This window comes from Nicotiana tabacum, chromosome 15 (genome assembly GCF_000715075.1).
Source record: "Nicotiana tabacum cultivar K326 chromosome 15, ASM71507v2, whole genome shotgun sequence".
NCBI classification, from domain to species: domain Eukaryota; kingdom Viridiplantae; phylum Streptophyta; class Magnoliopsida; order Solanales; family Solanaceae; genus Nicotiana; species Nicotiana tabacum.
In genome coordinates, this window is record NC_134094.1 from 120150425 (window position 1) to 120177942 (window position 27518).

The 27518-nt window shown below is 37.6% G+C and overlaps 1 protein-coding gene and 1 non-coding gene across 2 annotated transcripts; both read right to left on the reverse strand.

The window, feature by feature from the left end:
• Positions 1-2376: 2376 nt before the first annotated feature.
• LOC107804172 (trihelix transcription factor ENAP1-like) lies at positions 2377-3483 on the reverse strand. Its single transcript, XM_016628019.1, has one exon. The coding sequence runs from the start codon at positions 3481-3483 to the stop codon at positions 2377-2379; it is 1107 nt and encodes a 368-aa protein (XP_016483505.1).
• Positions 3484-4635: 1152 nt separating this feature from the next.
• On the reverse strand, positions 4636-4709 carry TRNAR-UCG (transfer RNA arginine (anticodon UCG)). The gene has a single exon. It is a non-coding gene; the product is annotated as a tRNA-Arg (tRNA).
• Between the last annotated feature and the right edge of the window lie 22809 nt (positions 4710-27518).

Below are 27518 nucleotides of genomic sequence, written 5' to 3' on the forward strand. Positions count from 1 at the left end.
AAAGATTTCAAAATGACAATGTTATTCTGTTCCACTTCTACTGTTTAGTCGTGGAGGTGTGTCATTTTCAACCTGAAGGAAGGTCCGTCCATCTAATTTCGTCAAATTAGTTTTAGTTTCCTAGTTCATACTTCTGATACTGAACCTAGACTTCTTGTTGTGGTTCTCTCTAATCTATGCTGGCGAGATAGTGCCTTTGTGTGAAATTGGCAAAATACTGAAAAGGAAATGCCATTGGTTTTGTTGTCAACAACAACAACCTACCCAGTATTATCCCACACTGTGGGGTCTGGGAGGGTAGTATGTACGCAGACCTTACCCCTACCTTGTGAGGATAGAGGCTGTTTCCAATAGACCCTCTGCTCAGGAAAGCATAGGCACCACATTAATGGTTTTGTTGTCAGATCAAGAAAATAATATTATGTACTCTTTGCAGGATATCCCGCTGTCTGGCTGCCCTAGTTGTTGGCTCATCTGGTCTAAAATTCTCTCATCAATTTGCTAACTGCAAAAGCTGTGCATTATGCAGTGCATATCAGTCCCTTGAAGCCATGCAGCACTTAGGCATTGCAATCCTGAAATTCATATATATCTAGGGGACAGCAACCAGTTAAAAGCCAAAGTTATTCCTAGTGTTTAGAACTATTGCTGCAGGAGGAAGAAGCTGAGCTTATCCGTCTTGAGGTTCAACTGTTAATACAGATAATGTCGCGTGGCAGGGCTTAACGTATAATGAGCTGACCAGTTGCCATAAATCTCTTGGACATAGGCTTTGTCAACGAGAGTTATCATATGTTGTGTGGGTATCACCACGGAATGCTTAAATGTAAAAATTTTGGGAACCTCTTAAATTATGTTTACAATGGAAGTCAGTCTTGATAGAAATGCGAGAGAATACTGAAGGCAATATTTTGATCCTGAAAAAGTGAAAATACATGTAATTCAGGTTAGGTATGCTGAATGCTGAGGGGACTTTTGAATGGAACAATTGTATATAAAACCTCTTACTTGGGATATTACAGCAATGTTCTAGCTGTTTTTTTGGTATGTGTATGGTTACGGTGAGATTTCTCTCCAATTACAGCTACTGTTATAGCGTCAAATGCCTTTGGATGAAAATAGCAACACAGTAAAATAAGTATGGATGAGGATCCAAGTTCCACCGATTTTTGAAGGGGCTGAAATAATTCTTGAATTTCATTAACAATAATGTGAGGAAGAAAGTAATGGACAAACGTTACTTTATTTTGCTTAAAACCTAAAGTTACTTGTAGTAGTAGGCACAGTAAGGAATGAGGCTAAGAAGTGAACGGGACTAAAAATGTAATCCCACAGGCGGGGTCTGAGGAGCGTAATGTGTACGCATATCTTATCCTTATCTTGTGAAGGTAGAGAGGTTGTTTCCGATAGACTGAACTGGGCTAAAACAGTAGACAATTCTCGGTCAAGCTATTGCATCATTCATGCTACCTTCTATGAGTTATGCATTTATGGTGCTATAATACCTCAATGAGAATGAACCCAGATCCCTCCCCTCCACCTTCCTTCTAATCTTGAGTGTCTTTCTAGTTGCAAAGCTGCCCGAACACCAAAAAAAATCTTCATAGCCATCATGAATTGCTCCTTTACTTTTTCTTTTGTTTTCCTATGAACATTCCTGGCGAACAGTGGTGGATCTAGACTAAAAGAAGCAGCATATTCAACAGAACCCACTGCGTTTAGCTCCAACTATGTATTTTTTTTTGGGGGGGGGGGGGGGGAGGCAGGGATAAAACTTGACTCTTATATAAAAGACTAGAACCCATTGACTCTAAATCTTGGATTCATCACTGCCCATAAAAGTAACACCCACTGACTTTCCCGTTGTAACACAATACAGTTAAACCTATCTATAACAACCTAATTTGTTTAGATATTTTTTGGCTGCTATAGTGAAATGTCGTTATAGAGGATATATATTATAACATAACATAAAAATCGGTTCCGAAAAAAACTTGACTTTTATGGTGAATGACTGTTATATAAAGAGGTTAAAGAGAGATTAGACTGTATTTGATTACCATATCTTGAGAAAACTCTAATAATCCCCTGATTGAACTCTAGTAAGTGCTAAACCACAAAGCAGCTATATATTCGGTAAGAGTTGTTTAGGTTTACAGACAATTTCCATAGTAATAAAAGAAGATTTTCATAGTACGGAAGTTGTGATCTATATAAAATTATTGTAGCTGCTGAAACTACATCCAAATACATTCTTACACTACATTAAGCTTATTGTCTTGCATATTCTGCAGGACGGCGAGAGAATAACAGGCAAGATATAATACAACAATGGAAAATAGCCAACAAGCGATGAATAGAGATAATCCGGCTAAATCATCCACTAACATTTTCAGCAGAAATGTCATTCTCTTCATCTCTTCCTTGGCGTATTCTTGCAATTTCTGCGTGTGCTCGCTCCACAATCTGCCTCTTTTGCATTTCCAAGTCTCTGTGAAAGTCCATCCTCATTTTCTCCAGTTCCAGCATTTGCTGTCTCTTGCTATTCTCAATCTTCACATATATCTCACTAAATTTATGGATGGAATCTGCTATTAGTTTGAAAGAAGCTCCATTCCCTCTTGATTGTCCATTTCTTGATCTTTTTGGTGGAAGATCCTCAGAATCATCATCGTCACCATCAGCAGATCCCGAGTTATTAGGACTGTCCCTCATCTCATCCAAACCATTGGCACGATTCAAAGAAACTTTGGAGCTCATGAAAACATACTCACCGGAGTCCACTCCACATGAAACACCCGCTAGCTGTGGAGTTGACGTTAGTAACATGTCCATCTTTTTGAAGTACACCCACTTACTGGTGTTACATCCATTCTCCGCAAACTTCATCTTCTCCTTTTTGTATTTCTTTTTTAGAGTATCCAAACGGTTACGACATTGGGTGTCTGTCCTCTCAAGTTTTGACCCCTGTGACACTTTTTCTGCAACTTCTTGCCATTCATCTGATCGAAGACTCTTCCTCCCATGTCGAACAAACCTATCCCCCCACGCTTCCAGCAAAATAAACGTCTCGTGTTCAGACCAATCAGAAAGAGGATTCCTCCCACCAAATGAAGGTTTCGGAGCGGTTGGAGCTGCAGTAGATGGTGGTGGTACTCGAGGTGCAAACTCGTAACTTGATAACAAGCTCTTTAACTTCCTCTTCTTTTGATGCCTTTGTGAATCACCATAATCATCGTCATCATCATCCTCAAACACATCTTTCCCTATCCGCTGAACACCATTTTCGTCGTCATCATCATCTTCTTCTTCTTCGTCATCAACATCTTCATCATTATCCGCCTCCTCAACATACTGATCATCGACATGCCTTGAATAAGACGTGTCGCGGACAGGAAGCTTCTGGCGATTGGATGACCCATAACCCTGATTCATGCCATAAGGGCTGGGAGGATATCTCCCATTATCCTCATTGTCATCCATTCAAGCTCGAAAAACCAAGCGACTACTAATATCGCACACTAATATCCACCCTCTTATTAGAGAGAGTCCAACATAAAATTCCAAATTCTAAGCACAATGTTTCCTTTATCAAAATTAACCCATTTTAACTCCAAATCAACATTTCATTCCTAACAACTAGATGATAAGTTAATCCCACATCACATCACAAAAACCTCATTCGAAAAAATAATCTCAAATACAGGCAAAACAAATTACTCAAAATCATGAAAATATGCCTACAACAACCCAAAATCAATACAAGAACTTCTACTTTCAAGGGATTAAATACAATAAAAAGGAAAACCCTTTAATCCCTTCACCTCAAAAAGGGGAACTTTGTGCTTGAATTGCCTTAAAGCTGGAAACTTAATCAAAACCCTTAAAATCCCAATATCCATTGAAAAAACAAGAACAACTCATTTTCAGCGGATTAAGTTTCAATTAAGAAATAGCCTTTAACTCATTTACTTCAAAAAGGCCTTAGAGTTGGGAACTTTGAGCAAAATCAATCACCTTAATAACAACCAAAATCAATCTAAAAAAAACAAGAACATCTCATTTTCAGCTTATTAAGTTCCAATAAAACATACCCTTTAACTCACTTACCTCAAAAAAGGGAATTTTGTGCTAGAATTGCCTTAGTTTGAAACTTTGAGCAAAATCAAACACCTAGCACCAACAAGATACAAGAAAATCAGACAAAATTTTAAGAATCTTGGAGAAATCTGAGGCTGTAAAAGGATTCAAAGGTTGTATCAAAATTGAAAAGTACTTATTGAGTAATTTTCAAGATTTCTAGGGTTCATATTTTGTGGCAGTAAATATGAAAAAGTAGAGAAAGTTTATCCCCATCTGATCTGAGGACACAAATATCAGCTGGGAGTGGAACAACCAAAGTAGCTAAAGTGCGCCGAGCGTGAACTTTTTTCCCGGCTGCATCTCACCTGCCTTTGGTTGGGGTCCAAAGTGGGGTGTTTAACTGTTATGGCAGAGGTAAGACAACACGTGCTCTTGGCATTATTATGGTTGGGTTTTTTTTATTTTACAAAATTTGTTTTTAGTTTTTCAATTAACTGGTAAAAGATGTAAAAAAAAGAGAGGACAAAATAAAAGAAGAAACTTCTAATAATCCAACCACAGTGGGAGTCGAATCCACGACCTTTTGATCCGAAGTCAAACGCGCTAATCCACTGCGCTATGCAGTCCTGAATGACCAAATTGTTCTCAAATACTTATATTTCCTATACTGTAAAACTCTATTTTTCACTTGATTATATCAGAAGGAAAACAATCTCATTAAAAACTCATCTAAACAACACAAAACTGAATAAGATTAATTTGAATATGTAAACGATCTTTGATACTAATAAGATAAACGATACATTTGCTTCACATAGTAAACCTTGAGTTAGTGGTGGAGCGCCGGAGTACTTTCAAGGGGATGTAAAAAATATATTACTATAACATTACTCTTAGAATTTGAACATGTGACCTACAAGAGCGGACAAACAAGTTATGTGGCCTAAAGTCAAACTTTACGAAAGATCTTAATTTTTTTTTAAAGTTTATTTATTTATTATCTATTTTTCTAGCGTTCCTTAGATACAAAATTATTAATAATTTTCTTATAATCGATAACTCCTAATAAGTCTTTCTTAATTGACAATATAGCTAATCCATTTAACCTTTTTAGCGACATTGTTCATCTTAGGTAAGATTTTATCAATTTTAATTTTGAAATTTTTTTTTCGCTGAAGCGACGGTAACAAAAGTTATTAACATTATTCCATAAGTAATATAGGCATTGAAAAAGAATCAAATCTTTTTATTTGACCGGGTGTATCAATTAAACTGTTATCTTCTAATTGTACTATTTTTCTTAATATTTTTAATTTCGAAAATAAATTTAAACCATCAATATCAAATTGATTATTATGCTTTAAGGAACATTCAAGATTAAGGCAATATTTTTTAAAATTTTCATCATCTAGTGATCTTAGTTTTTACCGATAAATAGAAAACCAAAAATATTTTCATATGCTTCGAATTATTCAAATCTATTTTTAAGTGAAAAATAGCCTTGTCTTCTATGTACAAAGTAATCAACTCCAAAGGACTTTTCGAAAGATTTTGAGATTTTGTTATTAACATTGTCATCAAATTATTATTTCCTATATATCTTACGTTTCTTACGAAAATCGGATTCGATATTCATTTCAAGTGCAAATTTCGTGGCAGAAATCATAGCAGTTGTAAATCCTTCTTCTCTATACTCGTTATAGAAAGAATTGAAAATCAAACTTTTTCACTTCTACAAACCTTTTTTTAAACTTATAGCCTACTAGGTGTAACAAAAAATGGGGACCCCACAAATGTGAAGCCTAAAGCAATTGCTTTACTTGCTTTATAGACGGGCCACCCTGGTGACCTAAAGATTAAAGCAATTTTTAACCCTTTTACTAAACATTTTATTATATATTTATATAACTTTGGAAAATCTTTTTTGCTAGTGTATATTAAAACTGCAAATTGTATTTTGGAGTAAGTCGCCATATGTTACGCTCTAGGTAAGTCCTTCAGATAGAGTTCAGAACCAAAGTGTGATCTTTTTGGACTCAAACGATGAAAATAGGTAAAAAAAATAATAATAACTGACTATCATTTATATATAGTGCAGTAAATAATAGTCTGTTAAGGTATAGCGCATGTAATATATGCGCTATACTCATATTTACGGTTACGATAATTGACTGCGCATCAATTATATGCGCTATCCATCCTTCACTTCTCTCCTTATTTTTCTTGTCTCTTGCATTATACAGAAGTAATATTTGTTTCACTAATAAACAATCGTAAAATCTTAAAGCAAAATTTATCTTTTTGTTCAAATAACAAGAAGAGGATCACTGAAATTGGGGTGTCAGATGAGGGGTGGGGTAATGAGGAAGTAGTAGCTTCAGATACTTTTACTATTACACATCATTTAATGCTTATCTCTTCCCAACATCAGATCGATCCCACCCAATCACCAGACGCTGCACCCGGTATTTTTCTATCGACGATTACGTCCAAAGAATTGGCGGAATTCAAGGCCAAGTTCAATCTTCCAAATCACGTCGAATTTATCCCGACAGAAGGAGAGTGGTGCAGGTTCATAACCTTGGATACTGTGCTCTATACGCCTACCTTTTCTTTATCGGTTATGCTTTTCCCTTCTTCCGTTGGTGGAAGAATTTTATCATCACTACGACATCTGCCCTTCTCAGCTTGTTCCATACGTCTACAAGATTATTAGAATGCTGACCAAATTTATCGAGCTGGTCGGGGTCGAACTGACGCTGCAGAATTTGGTGCGTCTATTTGCCCCTAGCTTCTATAGGGGAACGATGCTGAACCTTCTCCACCGTGGAGGAAAATTCTTGATGGTGAAGACGGACGATAAGGCTAGTCATCAACTCTGGCTCAATTTCTTCTATGTCAGGACTGAGGACGTTGTTGTTAACGTCGATGTCTTTCCTGAGGCTTGGAACTACACACGTAAGTGCCCAGTTTTTATTTGCATTCTTTTACTTTCTCGGAATTAGTTGAAGGATTTTCCTTTCCTTGCAGCCAACAACCAGCCTCCCATTAGTCACGCTCATTTCCGATTGGAAATCCTCCCCCATGTCGTAGGAATCCGCGACTAGACGAGCTTCTTCAAGAAGTTCAAACCGGCTCTTCCTTCGACAAGTAACTTCTTCTTTTTGGCCGTGGCCGTTTCACTTTCCGTTGTATGTCGATTCATTCTATTAACTTCAATGGTTGTCTCTTTTTCAGACAAATGGTCTTCTCAGAGGAGCCAGGCACCGATGCCCTCTTTTTGGAGGAAGACTGTTGCACCTTCGGCTTCTTCCCCTGTTGCGACTACTGCACCTTCCGTACCAGCCCCTACCTTGACTATCGCATTACAAGAGCATGCCTCCATTCCGTCCGATGCTTCTGCTCCTCAACACTTTTCACTGGTTGATGAGGATGCCGATATCTCCCTTGAATATGATGGTCTAATGCCCCTTAAGAGGAGAACCATATACGCGGGAGAAGAAAGTCCAATAGCCGTCGACTTAGAGGAGGGCGACTTCACTCTTCGAGAGACGACTGTAGTACATGTTGGAGAGAGCACTGGGATAGACTCCGAGTGCCTGCACTTGGAGGAGATGAATATAAATGCACCGGTGCGTCTTGCGGGGGAGACAATCGAATGAGGGATGCCTGACGATGGCCTCGCACTTTCGAGTTACGAGAAGCCTTCGTCCTCTAGGGTTGCAGTAGATGTCCTCTCGTCTGCTGGTGATAGAGGGAAGACCGTTGCTATAACTTTACCCTTTTTGTTGACATAACGCAAAACAAGTGTCATTTGTTCTTTATGAAAGACATCCTTAGACCCATCAACCAATATCCCAAGCCATTTGTGTCCTTTTTAGTTTGAGTCAAGTATTTGTTATTATTATTTTAATTAAACAAATAGAGTTAAGTTAAAGGCTAAACAAGGGAAAGTGCATAAAACTTTGTGCCAAAAAATATGGGAAAAAGTAAAGTATGCTAATGGGATCCGATCTTGCATTGTGGGTTACGGGAAAAATAATTTGGGATCCACACCTTACCATTGAACCAGCAAAACATTTTATAACTGGGTTCTCATATAAATATTGTTATACATTTAATAGATTTCTTAATATAAATAGAGGGTCTAGGCAAAAGCTACTGAGTTCCCGAGAACCGTACCTATCACTGTAGATCCGCCCCTGATGGCGACTAAAGTTAATACAAAATATAAATAGTTATGCAGGGAAAAAATATATTTTGGGTAGATCGCCAATAAATAATTACATTAATGGTAACCTATTCGACCTTTATTGTGACTATAGTTGCTAGAAAATATCATCACTTATGCGACTAGAGTCGGCATAAAGTTAAGACAAATGTGGCCTAGAGAGTTGCTTTTAAAAGGATAAAATATTTTTGTGGCGACTATAGTAGGTCGCCATTAGAAAGCCAACTTTTGGTGGCGACATTATTTAACTTTAGTGGCAACTTGGGCAGCCACAAAAACAATATATCCTATATAAAGTAACTCTCTTAGTCATAATAGCCTTAACTTTATAGAGACTTTAATTGCCACCAATACTATTCTTTTTGAGATAAATTACCATTTTTTTATTTTAGTTCAAGTCATATCTTATTTTCATAGCTGATTGTAGCCTTGAGCCAAATGTTGATTTTGCGATTTCTTCTTTAGCAGAGTTTGTCAAGTACTATCAATTCGTGCAGTAGCATAAGCTTTCAACTCTATGTAGCAGCTATTTGGGATTATAAATTAAGACGCCAGCTTTGTACATTGCCTCTATTTTGAAGTTGAAGATGAAATAGCATGGAAATGATTGCATTAGTAGTTATTAATTTCTACTAAATGGTATTTAGCAGTATCTTTTGCTATATACAGTAACTTTAGTTTTAATGTTATTAGTTTTAATGTTAGAAGCTGTTCTGGTTAATCAGAAAACTAATTGAGAGAAAGAGATGCTGACAATCAATGATTTGTTGATAGCTAAAGAATGGTAGTATAAGATTGCTGGAATATTCAAGAAAATCCATGTAGAATGAGTTAGAAAATTAAACAACTGGATACCATTAAAGAAACTGTCTACAATTAAAAATAAATAAAAAAAACAAAAAAACGAAGGAGCATAATTCCGCCAAAAACAAGCAAGCGGTGTAGTGAGATGAATGAGATCCTTTCACCCTTAATTAGATGTTTCGAAATCAAGCACCAAAAATGGAAAAATTTCAAGTAGGAATGCAAATCTGAATTAGCCGAGACAGTGGATATTTCAGATGCCAAATTATTAAATATAAGGAAAACTTAGCCAAACACCTTAGCAGTTTAAACTTGGTGATGATAATTGGAAAAGTTTTCCAATGGTAAGAGGCTTTCCACATAAGTGTAAATACCTTCTATTCGACCCTGTTTGGGATCTCAAATTCTCTCCAACTTTTTCTCGTGACATCGTAACATAAATAGGAGAATTCATTCGTTTTCTCAATCTTAGCAGCAAACAAAATCCCCCCTTCACAATGCGCACGTACGAAAAAAAAAATCTCTCTTCAGCTAATTCTCTCCCATCCTTCTTGCATCTTTTCTAAAATCCACAAATTTATGTCACGATCAAAATTCTGCCGATAATTTATGAATGTTAATTTGCCTTCCACTTCTATCAGGTTATAAAAATGTAGGCTGTAATCTAAAGGTAATATCGACGACTGTATAATCCTGAAATTTTCAGATAAAAATTCACACAACTTTTAGTCTTTTTCCATGATTCATCTATGCCTAAAGTGAAAATCCAATTTCTTGTGGACACAAATCTAGTAGTAACTGTCATCAAAAGCTTATACATGTTTTCTTCTGGGTCAAAACCTAATGAAACGAAGTATATAGGGAAAAGGTCATCTAAATCAACAGTCTGATCTTTCAGCTTAGGAAGAAATCTTACTTCTCTTGTGCTGGGATTGCAAATAGCAACTGAGACGAGTTATAGAGCGACATTGATGGATATCATGAAAAACTGAATTTGATACAATAAGAAAATTACAAGATTTTGAAACACATTAAAGACTTTAATGGAAGATTCGAAAATATTTCAAAGATTATTTCATGAGGAATTGACCATGTTTTTGTGGCATTGTCCATCTTCTTCACGGTGTAAAAGGCGGCACAAGTTGTGTCCATGCCTTTTTAGTGTTTGGGAAACCTTATTCTACCATATAATTAGGAAAATATATAACTAGAAAAACTTTTGCTTCTCCTTATATAAAACAAACTGGAGAAAAAGGAAACAATCTGTCTTCTTAGTATCAAAAACGTTCCTTAATATTTATATATTTTTTCTTTTTAAACATTTGTCTTGTTAATTTTTCCTTTTCCTTCTTTAAGTCCTATTAATTAAAAATATGGAATAAGGTCTCACATGGAAAAAAATGTCAAGTGGGTCTAAAGCCAAAATTTAATGGAGGCCTTAAACTTAAAAAAAATGTTAATTTATTTGAAGTCTATTTTTTTTTTTTTTAGCTTTGTGAGATGCAAGCTTATTTTTTGTTATAATCGATTTTTTCTAATTTTTCTTTTTCAGTTGATAATATAGGTAATTCGTTTAATATTTCTTGAGACATTATTGCTCTTAAGTAAGTCTAAACTATTTAACACTTTTAATCCAAAAAATAAATCCAAATCGTCAATATTAGAGTGACCATTATGTTTATATTGAAGAACATATGCTTTGAATGGGTTAAATCTATTCTGAAGTGAACTTAGCTTGGTCTACTATATATAAGAAGCAATCAACTCTTAAAAAAATTCCTCAAGAGACTTTGAGATTATCAACATTCTCATCAATTTTTTTCTTTCTATAAATTATACCATTATTATAAAATCCGATTTCTATGTTTCAGTGGTGAAAATTTTATTTTATTTTTTTGTTGAGCAATGTAATGAGTAATAAGAACCTTCAAATTAATTAATGTTGTTCAACTGACATAAAAAACAAAGGCATGAAAAATGAGAAAGGAACTTAATTTACTTGTGATGGTATCTGCACTCCCCATCCTACACTATTAATGATAAAATTAAGGTCTAAAGGTTCTATACATGTAGAATTCTTTATATTTATGCCTTTCTTAAATTCATCTTTTCAATATTTAGAGAATACAAAACTATAAGACTATAATTTATTTTTGCTAAAAATGAGGCCTCAAAATTTGGGGGCCTAAAGCAGTGGCTTTACTGACTTTTTAGAGCCGGCCTTGTCTGAAAATAAATGATGACATGGCCTGATTTTTATTTGATGTGAATACTGAAGTATTATCTTCATCTTGCTATTGAGAAACACATGGGTCCGAAATGTTTAAAAACGCTATAGTCTTGAATATGTTCTAGTATTTAGCAAGATGAAAACCTGATATATGTCTGTCTGTCAAAAAGTAAAAAATTGATAATTGACCAGTTATTATTACTTCATTTTTTGAAAGCTATATTTGAATAGCTACAATGTTTAACAAAATAGACGTACAAATCTAGGTTAATACACTTTATAAATCGCAATACTCAAATGCGATTTATAAGTCACACTCAGTGAATATGATTTATAAGTCGCAATTACATATTGCGATGCATAGATCATGTTAATAGTTTAGTTTACCCTTTCATTGTGCAGCAAACATGTTGAACAGCTTCAACATGAAAATACCTTAGTACCAAACACATTAGATACAAAAGCTGTTTGTTAAGATAAAAGAAAAGAAAAAAAGAATATTCGAGCTATTTTTGATAGACTAAAAGATTGTGGGACAAAAAAGTCAAGATATCACATTATTTTTGTTCTCTTAACTGATTTGCCTCAAGGCGATTATAAGATACTTTCTTTTAATTTTAACCAACATCATACTGTAGCTTACATTTTTGTTTTAACGACACATGATTAATTTGCTCTAAATCTGAGTTCTTTTTTTGGGCTAGTGCTTTTCAAGGATCTTAGTCTATTAATTCTAGTTCTTCTACACTGAGTTCATATGACCCCTTTTGCACTTGCAAAATACTAAGGCTAAAGTTTCTACTAACAAATTTGTTTGATATATTTCATTTGGGTAGCTGTCAGATATTGTTAAGCTATAGCTCTAAACAGTAGTTTTGGATTTTTTGTATCTATTTGTTGAAAAACTGCCGATCCAATACAACTATAACCACAACAACAGCGCCTCAATCCAAAATTAGTTGGGGTCGGCTGATAAATACGCGATATTCCTTCCCTCCATGGGTTAATAAAAAAGAAGAGGGCTGATTAATTTTCTTCTGAATGATTAATATCAATGCTTATTAGATAATGAGTTCATACTAAGAATCTTAAGGTTGAAACCATAGAGCTTAAATTTTGGATTCGACTATGTGACCAAGGTCACCATTCCTCTACGCTAAGAATAAAAAAAGGCAATCCGGTGCACTAAGTTCCCTTTATGCGTGAGATTCCTGTATAAGAATGCAAAAAGGGCAGCCCGATGCACAAAATATCTCGCAATCATGCAGGGTCCTGGGAAGAGCCGCATTCCAAGGGATGTAATTTAGGCGGTCTACCTTGACGTAAGTATCAATGGTTGATTCCACGACTCAAACGTGTGCCTTGTAGGTCACACGGAGATAATGATTAAATATATTCGAGCAGTGCAATGTCAAGTTAACAAGTTTGCACGACTCAGCGCGAATTAGATTAAGGTTGACGTTTGTTTACCTAACAAAGTTTGAAAGCTTCAATGCACCTAAATCTTTCATTGGCTGAAAAAAAAAATGGATTCCACAAAAGTGAATTAAAAGAATTATTTAATTAAAAATAAAATGCTGCTTGTTTAAACTTTAGTACTTTAGCTACGCCAATAAAAATGAATTTCTTGTCAAGCTCATTGCAGATCTGGTTAGGGAAAATAGATTAGAAAAATGCGTGAATTTTGAACATAAAAAATGTTGAATTTAAAATAAAATGATACTTGTTTAATTGTAGAGTCCTCGCTGACCAAAATGGTGTCCCAGTAATGCATGTATTAAAAAAGAAAATTAAATTACTTAATTTTTTAATGTTGTGCCACGTTAACACTGAGAATTGTAATTTATTTATGGCCCAGCATAGTTTAGGTGTTCAAGCTGCAAAACAAGTTAAGTTTAAGGGTGTGTTTGAAGAAAACTATGTTCAACGAAAAATAATTTATTAGACAATGTTTTTCTAAAAAAAAAAATCATTTTCGGCCAAAAGGATGGTATAGGGGCAGTGGGTGAGGAGTGAGTGAGCGGAGGCGGATCTAAGATTTGAAATTCATGGACTCCTAACATTTGAGCAAAAGTGACACTTTTAGCAAGTAAAGAAAGTTTTTTATGTTAGTTGAGTCAGTTTTTAAAAGAAAAAGAGAAACAAAAAGTGTCTATGGGTACTATCCGGTGAAAAAAACAAAAGTGACATTAAGAAGTGTACAATGAGATTCAAACCCTCGCAAGTATTCAGAAACTTAGCTTAAGCTGGTTCCCCCGTTTGCCATTGGACCAACATCTAATTTTGCTTATGGGTTCCAAACTAAAAATACTTATATATTTAATAGATTTCTCTTTGCAAATATAAGATTCGGGTAAAATTTAATGAGTTCTCGAGAACCCATACCCGATACTGTAGATTCCACCCATGTAAGTGAGAGGGTTGATGACTCTGATACGGATTTGGACGAGTTGAGGATGATTGATGAGGGGCTTACCCAACTTGAGGTGAGGTTGGAAGGGGGCTCCAAGACTATTACGATCCCAACAGATCGTAATATGCTTGTAAATACTGAGGAGGTAGTCCCTGCCCTTGGTCCTCTTTGTTCTGAGATTGAGGGTACGACCCTCGAGACATTAAATGATGGTACTCTGTCGAATAACATTGTTGGTCTCGCTCTAGGGGTAAATACGACTATCGTCTGTTTCTTTCGTTATGCCTTGGTTTCTTTGCAAGTTCTAACATCTTTTCTTCATTTTGTAGACGGTTATTCTAGAGATAGAGAGTGCTCGGCGAGAGAGGAGACTATACAACATGCCTTAGAAAATACCAGGAGCTCCAGTGTCGGTTTCGCGAAGGCGATGATGTGCAGGTCATAAGGGAGGACTTGAAGAAGAGGGACGAAGAGCTCATGTAGGCCGTGGAGAAATGTAGCATCCTTGAAAGGTCATTGAGGAGCAAAGAGGAGTAGCTCGAGCTTATTAGGGGCGTAGAGGCCCAATGCAGCGATCTCCAATCCCAAGTGGTTCGATTGCGAGGCGAACTTGAAGAGTGCCAGTTCAAGGCAGAAGCTCTCAGTGGCGAGGTCGCCTAGAAGCAGGAGGAGCTTGATAAGGCAAAGTCTGCTCGGTCGGAGGCTCGGAGGAGGGGTGGAATTCCTTGAGTTGGCGAACCGAACCCTTCGTTCTGAGCGAGAAAATGACCTGTCAACGGCGAGGGCTAAGGAGGAATGGCTTGATGAGAGGATTAGGAAGTTGAAAAAAACCCTCCGATCTTTATGATCGAGTTGCTGCTCTGGAGGTCGAGAAGGCCCAACTTCTTGCACGGCCTTCTTCTACCATTGCTTCTGGATTTCCCAACATCCCATGTGAGCAGTATGAAGAATGGATTCATGCTGAGGCCCGACTGGATGTGCTTTGTGAGTCGCATGCGACAAACTCCGTTTCTAGGGCGGCCTTTGAGGACGCTAGGGTCATGGCTCGCGAGGCTCGGATTGCTTGTGGCTACGACCCTGCTACACCTCGCCCTGACAAAGAAGATGAGAACGGGGAGGATGCTATGAATCATCTTGAGGAGGAGGCCTGGTACAATTCTATTTACCCTTAGGGCGAGGATGGAGAGGACGCTGGAGGTTGGTACAGTGATGGTGTCGACGATCAGGGAGGCGACGTTGCTGAGGGTCGAACCAGTGAGGACGCTCTGGGTCATGATGGCGATGGCTAGTAGTTTTTTTTTAAAATCATTTTGTGTACTTTTGATGGTGTCTTCAAGAGCCTTTGTAAAAAACTTTTGTCTATGAATATCAAAGTTAATTTTTGCTTTCATTTGTGCCTTTCGTATTTGCCATGAATTGTTTCTGTACTTGTATGTTTTGCTCCTTCATATTTTTGTTGTCTTTCTCTAACTGATCGTAGTCTTTGGGCTGAATAGCCATAGGATGAATCATCCCTTTGTCTATATAGATAGAGTATGTCTCCTTAGTTGAGGATAGATAGGTTTAGTTTGAACTTGGTCGGACTTAGCCTCTCGTTCGGTTGGATTTAACCTTCTATCGAGACGTGGCCGAGGGCCGATAGGTGTTGTTCGAGCTTGGTCGAACTTAACCTTTTGTTGAATCGCGGCCGAGGACGATAGGTGTTATTCGAGCTTGGTCGAATCTACAACTTTTGATGAGTCATGGTCGAGGGCCAATAGGTGTTGTTCGAACTTAATCGAAGTTAACCTTTCATTAAATTGCGGCCGAGGGCCGGTAGGTGTGTTCGAACTTGGTCGAATTTAACCTTTATTTAAATCATGGCCGAGAGCCGATAGGTGTTGTTCGAACTTGGTCGAATTTAACTTTTGTTAAATCGTGGTCGAGGGCAGGTAGGAATTGTTCAAACTTGGTCAAACTTAACCTCTTATTAAATCGTGACTGAGGGCCGATAGGTGTTGTTCGAACTTGGTTGAACTTAACCTTTTGTTAAGGCGGTTTTGATAAACGCAAGTTTCTATTACTTTTACGTTGTTGCTCTGATTACATAATTGGAGAAAGTTACAAACTTTGGGCTTTGGCTGCCATCCAGGTCCAAGTCCCGGTCTATCTAGTTCCTTCATTGTCCGACTTGGAGCGTATTGAGGAGTTGAGCAATGAAAGAGAACCCAGTCCTTTCTTCGCATACTTCAAATCGAAGTGTCCTTTTCGTCGCCTCATTAAGAACCTCCTAGAGAAAACCCTAATGGGATAAAACTCAAGTGAGGGAAAAAGAGTACGACTTGGGGGCGTTTCTTCCTTTTAGAAGTTGACGTATTTGATGTGGCTGATGTTCCAATTATTTGGTAATTGTTTTCCTTCCATTGTCTCTAGTTGGAATGAACCCTTGTTTGCTTTGGCTATAATTTTGTATGGGCCGTCCCAGTTTGTTCCCAGTTTGCCTTCCCGTGGATCTCTGTTCCCTTGGCGCATACAAGCTTTTTCTTCATGATGCTTAATATGGAATTGTTGGAAGATTCTGCCTGCTTGTTACCCGTTGGGTGATACGGGTAATAATCAATCCGATAATAACCAGAAATAATAATTTATCTCCAAATTCGATAAGAAAGTGCAATACTCATCATAAGTCAATAATAACGAAAGAATACCCATGACACTAAAAGAATGACTATGGAGCGACTCTAAGAGTTCAAAGAAAAGAGGCAGAATACATCGACAACCCCTTAAAGATGTCCTCACTTTTCACTTTGACACTCCATCTTAAGTTCGTTCCATTTGAACACTCCAACCACAACTCGAATGTGTCATTTAGACACAAAATTTGTAGGCAGCCAAACACAAAAGGTACGTGAAATTCACATGCCAAATTGACGAATAAGACAAGGATACGTGGATTTAACTCAAACAAATATAAAAATAGAAAATAATTAAATATAAAAATAAAAGCCCCACCCACCCGTCGTCATCTTCCCCAATGACCATTCCTTGCCGGCAAAATCAATTTTCAGCCATTTGTTTCCAACTCTTCTCCAGAAAATTGGTCATTTCTTTCTTTCTTTCTTTCTTTCTTTCTTTTTTTGTTTGTTTGTTTTCTTCTTTTTCTTCACATTGGAGCTTTGGCCAAATTATTTTTTGCATGATCTAAATCTGATTTTCTCCTTCTTTAGATTCACGAAAATTCGCTGGGAAAAACAAAGCTTCGCTCTTTTTGAGATGTAAATCTGGTTTTTTTTCAGATTCAAGTCACAAAGTTTAATTTTGTTAATGTTGAGAAAAATGAAACTTCGCCGAAAAAAATAAAGTTTCGCCGAAAATGTTATTATTCAAAATTTTCTTCTTCGTAATGTTAATTTTTTACTATTAAAAGATCCAAATAATGTTCAAGAGAAGATGGAGGTAACAAAGTTTTTCTTTCTTGTTCTTGCTACTTTTGGACAACTTGCAAGATTTTTGTTATTTTTGGGCTGAGGAGATAGCGATGAGTGCAACTTACATGATGTTTTTGTGCTTCTGTGTGCGAGTTATTTGGTGGTGTTGGGGCTGCTCGACTTAAAAGGGTTGTTGTACATGGTTGTTTTAGGTGTTACAGTGAAGCTTGGTAAAGCTCACATGGTGTTAATTGACAGGATATGGTGGAATGAGAAGATGGAGAGGTGAGAGAAATAAAGTTACTTTATTTTTTTATTTTTTCTCTATTGACATTTATTCTTTGGGACCCATAACAATAGCATCTCACACTCTCTAAAGAGGTGGGCAACACACACTATGCCACATCACCAAATTATGTTTAAATGACATATTTGACTTGTGGTTGGAGTGTTCAAATGGAATGAACTTAAGATGAAGTATCTAAGTGAAAAGTGAGGACAACTTTAAGGGGATGTCGATGTATTATGCCAAGAAAAGACCATAATAATAAATAAAATATCCGCTCGCGCGAACAAGTGCAAGGCTCACCAAGAACTATTAACATGTGCATTCTAATTAACGAAATCCTCGCATGCATCAACTGTTGTCTCTGTAAAATAAATAGCGGAGAGTGAGTCGCTAGCTCAGTGAGTAATAACACTTAACCACAATCATTTTTATTGTAGACAAGTCAGAAAACATACTAGTATATTAAACAAAAAATATCATAAGAATGCCCTTTCAGAAATAATAAACAATAATCAGTCTCGTCATGTATTTTCATGTAATATAATTCAATTGATAATTCGATAATATGCTCGGTAAACATTGTGTAATATCAATATTCATGTTTGGGAGGTTTCAATGAATGGATCATGCAATCGGTATAACTGTGGACTTCTTCGCAAGAAGTCAAATATAACGGTAGTCCCTACTCGAGGGAAATCAGTAACAGTATGCTAGTTCTACCTTCCCACTAGCGAGCGTTGTAACGGTAATCGATAATTACAAGGTGCACCAGGTCTAACGAACCCACTGTTAGCTACGGAATCCTTCAAAGTCTACTCCCATTTATACTTGTCTATGTAATCCGTATATACTTGTCTCTATAATCTGTATATACTCGTAAGAGAATATTTTAAAATAATATAGAATATTTCGGTTCTTATCAAATCATGTAATTTCATTTCGATAACAGTAAATTCAAGTTGCGGTAAAACATATCTAGTAACAACGGAAATATTTAAAATAATGGTAATCATCTCAAATAACTATTTCGGTATCATATCGAGTAAAAGACTTATCCCACATGCAACTCAAAATAATCGGTAACATATTCATATTAAAAATCATGTGTAAATCATGCAAGTTACAAAAACACAAATTGCAGTAAGATTACTACTCACATTACTCGTGCGAAATACCAAACTTGTCACCTTGAACGATCTGTACGACTTTCTTCAATCAATCTATAACCACATCAATACCGATCTCATGTTAATTCTCTTATTTAGGCTAATCCATAACTAATTTAGAATATGTAAATCCGCAGAGGTTCATGTTTGACCATCAATTTACCGAATTATATTTACCCATACCATGAGTAGTTCAACTAGTCCATAATCTAAAACGTTTTGGCCTATTCATATAATGTCCCGCTTAATTCATGAAAAGTCTTATGGATTTCTCTCAGCTCCCTAACCTTCTCTTTTTAACTCAGAATCAAATTCTAATATTATACTTAGTCTAGTGAGGAATCATGTATATAAAATTACCATTCGAGAGGAGAAAAAATATATGCAATTACATGGAGCTTATCGCTGAGACTCAAGGATATAAATTTACTTTTCCAGTAGGGTATGAGTTTTGCGGCGCAAAGACTGCACCAACGTCCCTTTCAAATTCTTATGTCTTGTTGACTATAAGATTTCCACAAAATCTCTACTTTGCTTTCTTTGCCTTTTACCCGTATGAGCCTTCTCCAAATTTTCTTAAGCTTTTGTTTCAATGCGTTCCTTTTCCCCCAAAATCCCTTTAGCCTTTTTTTTCTTTTTCTCCTAATGCCCTCACGTTGGTGATGGTTTAAACCCATTTACATACTCTTTTTTTTGTTTTGTTTAGTTCTTTTTGCTAGATTTGTTTGATTTTCCTTTCTTTTTGTGCATCTTTTTTTTTTTGACATAATTAATTTCTAAATGACTAATATATCCTTGTTTAAAATCATGGGATATTACATTTCTCGAAGAATTCGGCGGTTTTCTTTCCCGTAAACTAGGGTCCGTTGTCGCAGCTGATCTCTCTGGGTAGGTCGAATCGGCAGATGATGTTTTTCCATATGAAGGTGATTACATCTTGTTCGCGTATTTGGGCGAACACTCCTGCTTCTACCCATTTAGAGAAATAGTCAGTTAAAACTAAAAGAAATCGTCATTACCTCGCCCTATTGGGAAGGGGGCCACGATGTCCATTCCCCACTTGATGAACGACCATGGATAGGTGACTGAGTGGAGATGTCCGTCTGCTTGGTGAATTATTGGGGCGTATTTCTAACATTGTTCGCATTTCTTCCAAATTCTGAGGCGTCTTTTTCATGGTTGGCCAGTAGTATCCTGCCCATATGAGACACCTGACGAGCACTCGATCGCCGAAATGAGCGCCACAATGACCTTCATGGACTTCTTCAAGGATGCACTGGGTTTGGTTTGGGACCAAACATTTCGCCAGAGGGCCGCCGTATGTCCTCTTGTATAAAACGCTATGGAGGAGGATGTATCTAGCTGCCTGCATTCTTAGTTTTTTGGCTTCCTTTTTGTCATTTATGTCACGACCCCAATTTCCCTCCGTAGGATATCGTGACGGCACCTAGTCTCTAAGAATAGGTAAGCCTAATAATTATGCAGAATAACTGAATATAAAGCTGAAACTCAAACCTCATCATCTGAAATAAATACAAACTGCGATTCAAAATAGTTACAACTCCAAAAATTCGGTAGAAATAAGTCACAAGCTCTAAAGAGAAATGCTAAATATCTCTTTATATCATAGTCTAAAGAGATTAAGGAAGACAATATAATAAGGAGAAAGGGGGACTCCGAGATCTGCGGACGCTGACAGATATACCTTGAAGTCTCCGCACACGGGCTAGCTCACTAATATCTGGTCTGGTGAGGAGAACTTGGATATGCACAAAAAGATGTGTAGGAGAGTAGTAAGAGTACACCATAACAGTACCCAGTAAGTGCCAAGCCTAATCTCTATAGGGTAGTGGCGAGGTCAGGTCATGGCCCTACTGGAAATAATAGGAAAAAAAATAAGGCAGAAGATATAATGATGTAATGGAATGACAGAGATGTGTAACAATAGAAATTCACAGAAGATAACAACCCGAAATCAAAGAGGACAATTACAACACGTAAGGAAGCACAATCTTACTAGTTAAGAACAACAACAGCAACAACAACAATGCAGCAAATAGAGGTAAATAAGAGAGGCACTTCTGAGGTACCACCTCGTAGTCCCAAAAGTAAATATCTCACAACAATACAGCAGAAACCTCGTGCCTCGTGCCATAATAGAAACCTCGTACCACAATAACACTCCGCACGACAAAAACCTTGTGCCACAATAACACTCCGCACGACAGAAACCTCTGTGCCACAATAACACTCCGCACGACAGAAATCTTATGCCACAACCAAACAGTCATCTCAACCAAAAATCACGAAAACAACACATAACAATTGAAATAATGAAATTACAGCAAGGAATCCTACAATTAAAAAATGAATACGAAATCAAGAAAACGAGTAATTCAACTAAGCATGTTTCGCAAATTGCAAGTAAGAGATAAGACACGTAGACATATGATATTAGGCTAAACACGATGACTACACGTGCTAGAGTAAGTCAATTAAGGAAATAAAAAGGAACTATTTGGCAAAAACTGGATTTTCAACATTTAGCCTGAGTACGCACTCGTCACCTTGCGTACACGACCTTCACGTATTGTAAATACCATAACAGTACCAAATCTTAAGGGGAATTCCCCCCTCCCCCCCAAGGTTAGACAAGTAACTTACCTCAAACCTCGCTCAATCAATCAATAAGAAGGCCTTTCCCTTGATTTTCGAATTCCGATTGACTCGAATCTAGACAAAACAATTTTGTACTATAAATATAACTATAAGAAAATAATTTAAATAATAAAATTACGACTTTAGCAAAGAATTGAAAAATTGCTCCAAAAGGTCAATCGGGCCCATGTCTCGGAACCCGACCAAAATTATAAAATCCGAACACCCATTCGATATCTAGTCCAACCATACAATAATTACTCAAATCCGACCTCGAATCACCTTTATAATCCCCAATTTTTAGCCTAAGAAGTTTCCTCAATATTTTCCTAAATTTTCAACTAAAACACTAATTAAATAATGCAAACAACAATAGATTTGTGGGAATTAATCATAAACGAGTGAATAATCCTTACCAAAATGATTCCTCTGAAAATACCTCAAAATTTCGCCTCAATCCGAGCTCTTTAGGTCCCAAAATGAATTATGAAATCAAACCCTCAAAAATCCCCTTTTTCTGCCTAGTGAATCCGCATTTGCGGACCTTACTGCCGCACCTGCGGCTCCGCACCTGCGGAATTTCCATCTCATGTGCGGTTCCAACCCAAGCCCAGAAGACTCGCACCTGCGGACACCTTCGCGCTTCTGCCCAAGCGCTTCTGCGGACACTGTCCGCTTCTGCGATCCAAGGCCTCCCTGGCCACATCCGCTTCTGCGATGCATTTCCCGTATCAGCATGCCCGCTTTTGCGGCACATGGACCGCACATGCAGTCCCAGATGGTCATGACAAAACTCGCTTCTGCGGCTCGAGGTCCACTCTTGCGGCGTCGCACCTGCGACCCAAAATGCGCAGTTGCGATTGCACCAGAAACATCAGTGCTTCATCAATGCACCAAGTCCAATATTTTATTCGGATTCGATCCGAACCACACCTGGGGCCCCCAGGGCCCTCGGGACCCCGTACGAACATACCAACAAGTCTTAAAATATCAAACAATGCTAATACCAAGAATTATGCATCGATTCAAGCCTAATGGATTTTAGAACTTCTAACTTCTACATTCGATACCGAAACCTATCAAATCACGTCCGATTGACCTCGAATTTTGCACACAAATCATAAATAACATTACGAACCTACTCCAACTTCCAAAATCAGAATCTGACCCCGATATAAAAAAGTTCACTCCCGGTCCAACCATCCAAAATCTTCCAACTCTCGCCAATTAATGCTGAAATGACCTACGGACCTCCAAATCAATATCCGGATACGCTCCTAAGACCAAAATCACTATATGGAGATTTTGGAACAGTCTATTCCGGAGTCGCCTTCACACAAGTCCAACTACGGTCAACTGTTATGACTTTAACTTTCATTTTTAGGGACTATGTGTCCCATTCCACTCTAAAAGTTTTCCGAATCTGACACCAAGCACCCCGACAAGTCAAGTAACCACAAAATGAGATAAAGGGAGAAATAAATAGAGGATCGGGGCTAGCACTCTCAAAATGACCGGTCGGGTCGTTACATCCTCCCCCTCTTAAAACAAACATTCGTCCTCGAACGAGTATAGAGACATACCTGAAGTGGTAAAAATATGAGGATAACGGCTACGCATATCATGCTTGGTCTCCCACGTCGCCTCCTCGACTGTATGACCCCTCCATTGAACCTTCATCAAGTGATGTTCTTCGACCTCAACTTTCGAACCTGCCTGTCCAAAATGGCCATCGGCTCCTCAACATAAGATAGATCCTTGTCCAACTGGACTGAGCTGAAGTCTAACACATGAGACAGATCGCTGTGATACTTTCAGAGCATGGAAACATGGAACACTGGATGAACTGTAGAGAGACTAGGTGGTAGTGCAAGTCTGTAAGACACCTCTCCAACCCTATCAAGAATCTCAAAAGGCCCGATATACCTAGGGCTTAACTTGCCCATACTCCCGAACCTCAAAACACTCTTCATGGGCGAAACTCAGAGCAAGACCCGCTCCATAACCATGAATGCAACGTCACAAACCTTCTAATCCGCATAACTCTTCTATCTAGACTGGGCTGTACGAAGTCAATCATGAATCAATTTAACCTTTTCCAAAGCATCCTGAACCAAGTATGTACCTAATAGTCTAGCCTCACCCGGCTCAAACCAACCCACCGGGGACCGGCACCGCCTACCATATGGGACCATCTGAATGCTCGACTGATAACTGTTGTTGTAGTCAAACTCCGCAAGTGGCAAGAACTGATCCCAAGAACCCCTAAAAACCATCACACACGCATGAAGAATATCCTCCAATATCTTTATAGTGCACTCGGACTGTCCGTCCATCTGAGGGTGAAATGATGTACTCAACTCTACCCGAGTACCCAACTCATATTATACGACTCTCCAAAACCGCAATGTAAATTGTGTACACCGATTAGAGATGATAGATACCGGCATGCCATGAAGCCTGACAATCTCGTGAATATAAACCTGAGCCAACTGCTCTGAAAATTAAGTGGTAACCACAGGAATGAAATGAGCTGACTTGGTCAATCTATCCACAATCACCCAAACTGTATCGAACTTCATCTGAGTCCATGGGAGCCCAACAAAGAAATCCATAGTGATCCGCTTCCATTTTCACTCAGGAATCTCTAGCCTCTGAAGCAATCCACCTGACCGTTGATGGTGATACTTCACCTGCTGACAATTTAGGCTCCGAGCTATATACTCCATTATGTCCTTCTTCATCCGCATTCACCAATAGTGTTATCTCAAGTCCTAATACATCTTCGCGGTACCCAGATGAATGGAGTACCGCGAACTGTGAGCCTTCTAGAGAATTAACTCACGCAAACCATCTACATTGGGCACACATAGCCTGCCCTACATCCGTAATACACCATCATCCCCAATAGTGACCTCATTGGCATCACCGTGCTGAACTGTATCCTTGAGGACAAGCAGATGGGGGTCATCATATTGACGCTCTCTGATACGATCATAAAGAGAAGATTGAGAAATCACACAAGCCAAAACTCGCCTCGACTCGAAAACATCCAATCTAACAAACTGGTTGGCTAAGGCCTGAACATCCAAGGCTAAAGGCCTCTCTGCTACTAGTAGATATGCCAAATTTCCCAAACTCTCCGACTTGCGACTCAAGGCATCGACCACCACATTGTCCTTCCGGGGATGATAGAGTATGGTGATGTCATAATCCTTAAACAGCTCCAACCATCTCCACTGTCGCAAGTTAAGATCCTTCTGGTTAAACAGATGTTTTAGACTCCGGTGATCGGAGTAGACCTCATAAAAGACACCATACAAATAGTGCTGCCAGATCTTCAAGGCATGAACAATAGCTGCTAACTCGAGGTCGTGGACAAGATAGTTCTTCTCATTCACCTTCAGCTGTCTAGACGCGTAGGCAATCACCCTATCGTCCTGTATCAACACCATGCCAAAACCAATGCGCGACGTATCACAATATACCGTACATGACCCCAAACCAGTAGGCAATACCAATAGTGGGGTTGTCGTCTAAGTAGTCTTAAGCTTTTGAAAGCTCTCTTCACACTTCTCGGTCCACCTAAACAGAGCACCCTTCTGGGTCAATCTAGTCATAGGTGCTGCAATAGACGAGAAACCCTCTACAAATCGACGGTAATACTCCGCCAAGCCAAGAAAGCTCCGGATCTCCGTAGATGAGGACAGTCTGGGCCAACTCTGCACTGCCTTAATCTTCTTCGGATCTATCTTGATCCCCTCACTCGAAACTACATGACCCAAAAATGCCACTGAATCTAGCCATAATTCACACTTTGAAAACTTTGCATATAACTTCTTTTCTCTCAAGGTCTGAAGCAGAGTCTTCAGGTGCTGCTCATGATCCTCCCGACTCCGGGAGTACACCAGAATGTTGTCAATAAACACAATGACGAAAGAGTCAAGATAAGGCTGAAATACACAGTTCATCACGTGCATGAACGCTGTTGGGGCGTTGGTCAGTCCAAACGACATCACAAGGAACCCGTAATGACCATACCGAGTCCTGAAAGCAGTCTTCGGGATATCTGGCTCCTGAATCTTCAACTGATGATAGCCTGAATGCAAGTCAATCTTAGAGAACACACTAGCACCCTGAAGCTGATCAAATAGGTCATCAATACGGGGCAATGGATACATGTTCTTCAATGTAACCTTGTTCAACTGGCGATAATCAATACACATCCGTATATAGCTGTCCTTCTTCTTTATAAATAAGACTGGATCACCCCAAGGCGACACACTGGGCCTGATTTAGAATTAGATATGAAAAATTAATTGTTTTTGTAAGTTAACTCTGTGTATATTGAGAGGAAAAGGTCTAACAATCGTATTTTTTCCCATAGACTCTTCCTCTTTTACAGTAGAAAAGTCATCCAAGAGGTAAGGTTTTATGTCTCCCTTGGTTGCACTTTTTGTTTATATAATAGACAAGGTAGGGGTCTAGCCAAACCCCCCAACACCACAGGAGATGAAATCATGGTGATTGACTTTTAATTAAAAAATATCTAAATTAATATTACAAGAAGCACATGAGCATAAAGTTATTCGAAAAACTGATCATTGTTACATTATAAGAAGAAAATGTAGCAACATAATTATTACAAGAATAACAAGAAGCAACATTAATATATATTATAAGAAGCAGCACTGATACAAACAACTTACATTTATCCTGAACCCAGCATTTCTTATACAAAAGCTGATATATATGTAAAAAATTACAAAAGTTTTAGCAGATGTAAAAGGAAAAAGGACCAAAATCGTACCTATACTATTCGAAATTGCTTAATTTGACCTTCATTACATTTTTGGTTAATTCATACTTTTGTCATTAGCAATCGTCTTGTATTCGCCGTTATTATTAATGGAGTTTCAACACAAAATGGGTGCACTCCACGTGTTCAAAATATGGTTTAAATTTACCCTTCAATTTTTATTATGATTTAAAATTATCATCAGATTATTAGAGGTCATGGAAAATAATTAACAAGACATTTTTCAGGCGAGATGGGGGAGGGGAGTGAGAGGGGCGGATAATATTAGACTAAAAGTCTTACAAATGGCAAAGTTGTGTTTTTTCCAATATTAAATTATAAACTCATAAATTTTAACAACTTTAAATATTAGACGTATTAAGTTTAACATGGAAATCCATCAATTACCTAAGTTCACGGGAGAGAGAAAAGTTAGAGAACTAAGATAATAACAAAGGTCTTCAAGTGAGAGTAATGAATCCATAGGGTAACTTTCATGACATAAAGTTTTGTCATGGAATAGCTCGAGTAGAACTATGTTTAACATAGGAACAAGCTTATGCTAGTTAATGACCTTAAAAAGGGAATATCGTTGATCAACTCGCACTTTAGAATCCTTTCTCAACTCTGTTTTTCATCAATTAATATTATTACGAACTGGAATTGATAAATACATGTTTATATTAAACTGTATCAACTTAGCAAGACTAATTGTTTTAATGAGGCGAGAATACATATATTTATTAGCCATTGGTAAGTGATGAAAGTAAATGTGCAAATATATGCATGTATCTATTTTGGTATAAACACCGAATGCAAGAAAATTTTATTTTTACCACAGGTATTTCATGTAAATTTCCCCCTTTCTTTTCTCACTTGTATTTTTCTTTTTAGGAAAGGTATTTTAAGAAAATCGTATCCTCCATACCTAATATATATAGTGTTTGAACATGAAATTCACTTGTATTTTTTTTGTGTGGAGATTTTGTGAATAAAAAGGATGATATTAGTTGAATTATTCCTCAAACACGGTTTTCCAATATTTCATAAAAATTTGCGAATACAATGGCCAAACCAATATGCAAGTACTAAACTCCAGTATTTACAAACACTGAGATATTACTATTTTTTTACCAAAACGCCCCACAAGCTATGTTTACTAGGGGTGAACGTTCGATACTTCGGTACGGTATTAAGAATTACGGTTCGGTATTTCGAGATTCGGTAATCAATTATACATACCAAATACCGTACCAAAATAGTTTAGTACGGTTTGGTATTTCTTGTTTGGTTCAATACGGTTTCGGAATCCAACCAAACTAGACTAAAATGAATTTTGCATTAGTATAAAACGTTAATAAACTAAATTGCTAAAAACGTTTTCATATTTCAACAGTCAACAGGCTCAACACCAAGTCACCAACACTTCACTGGAAACT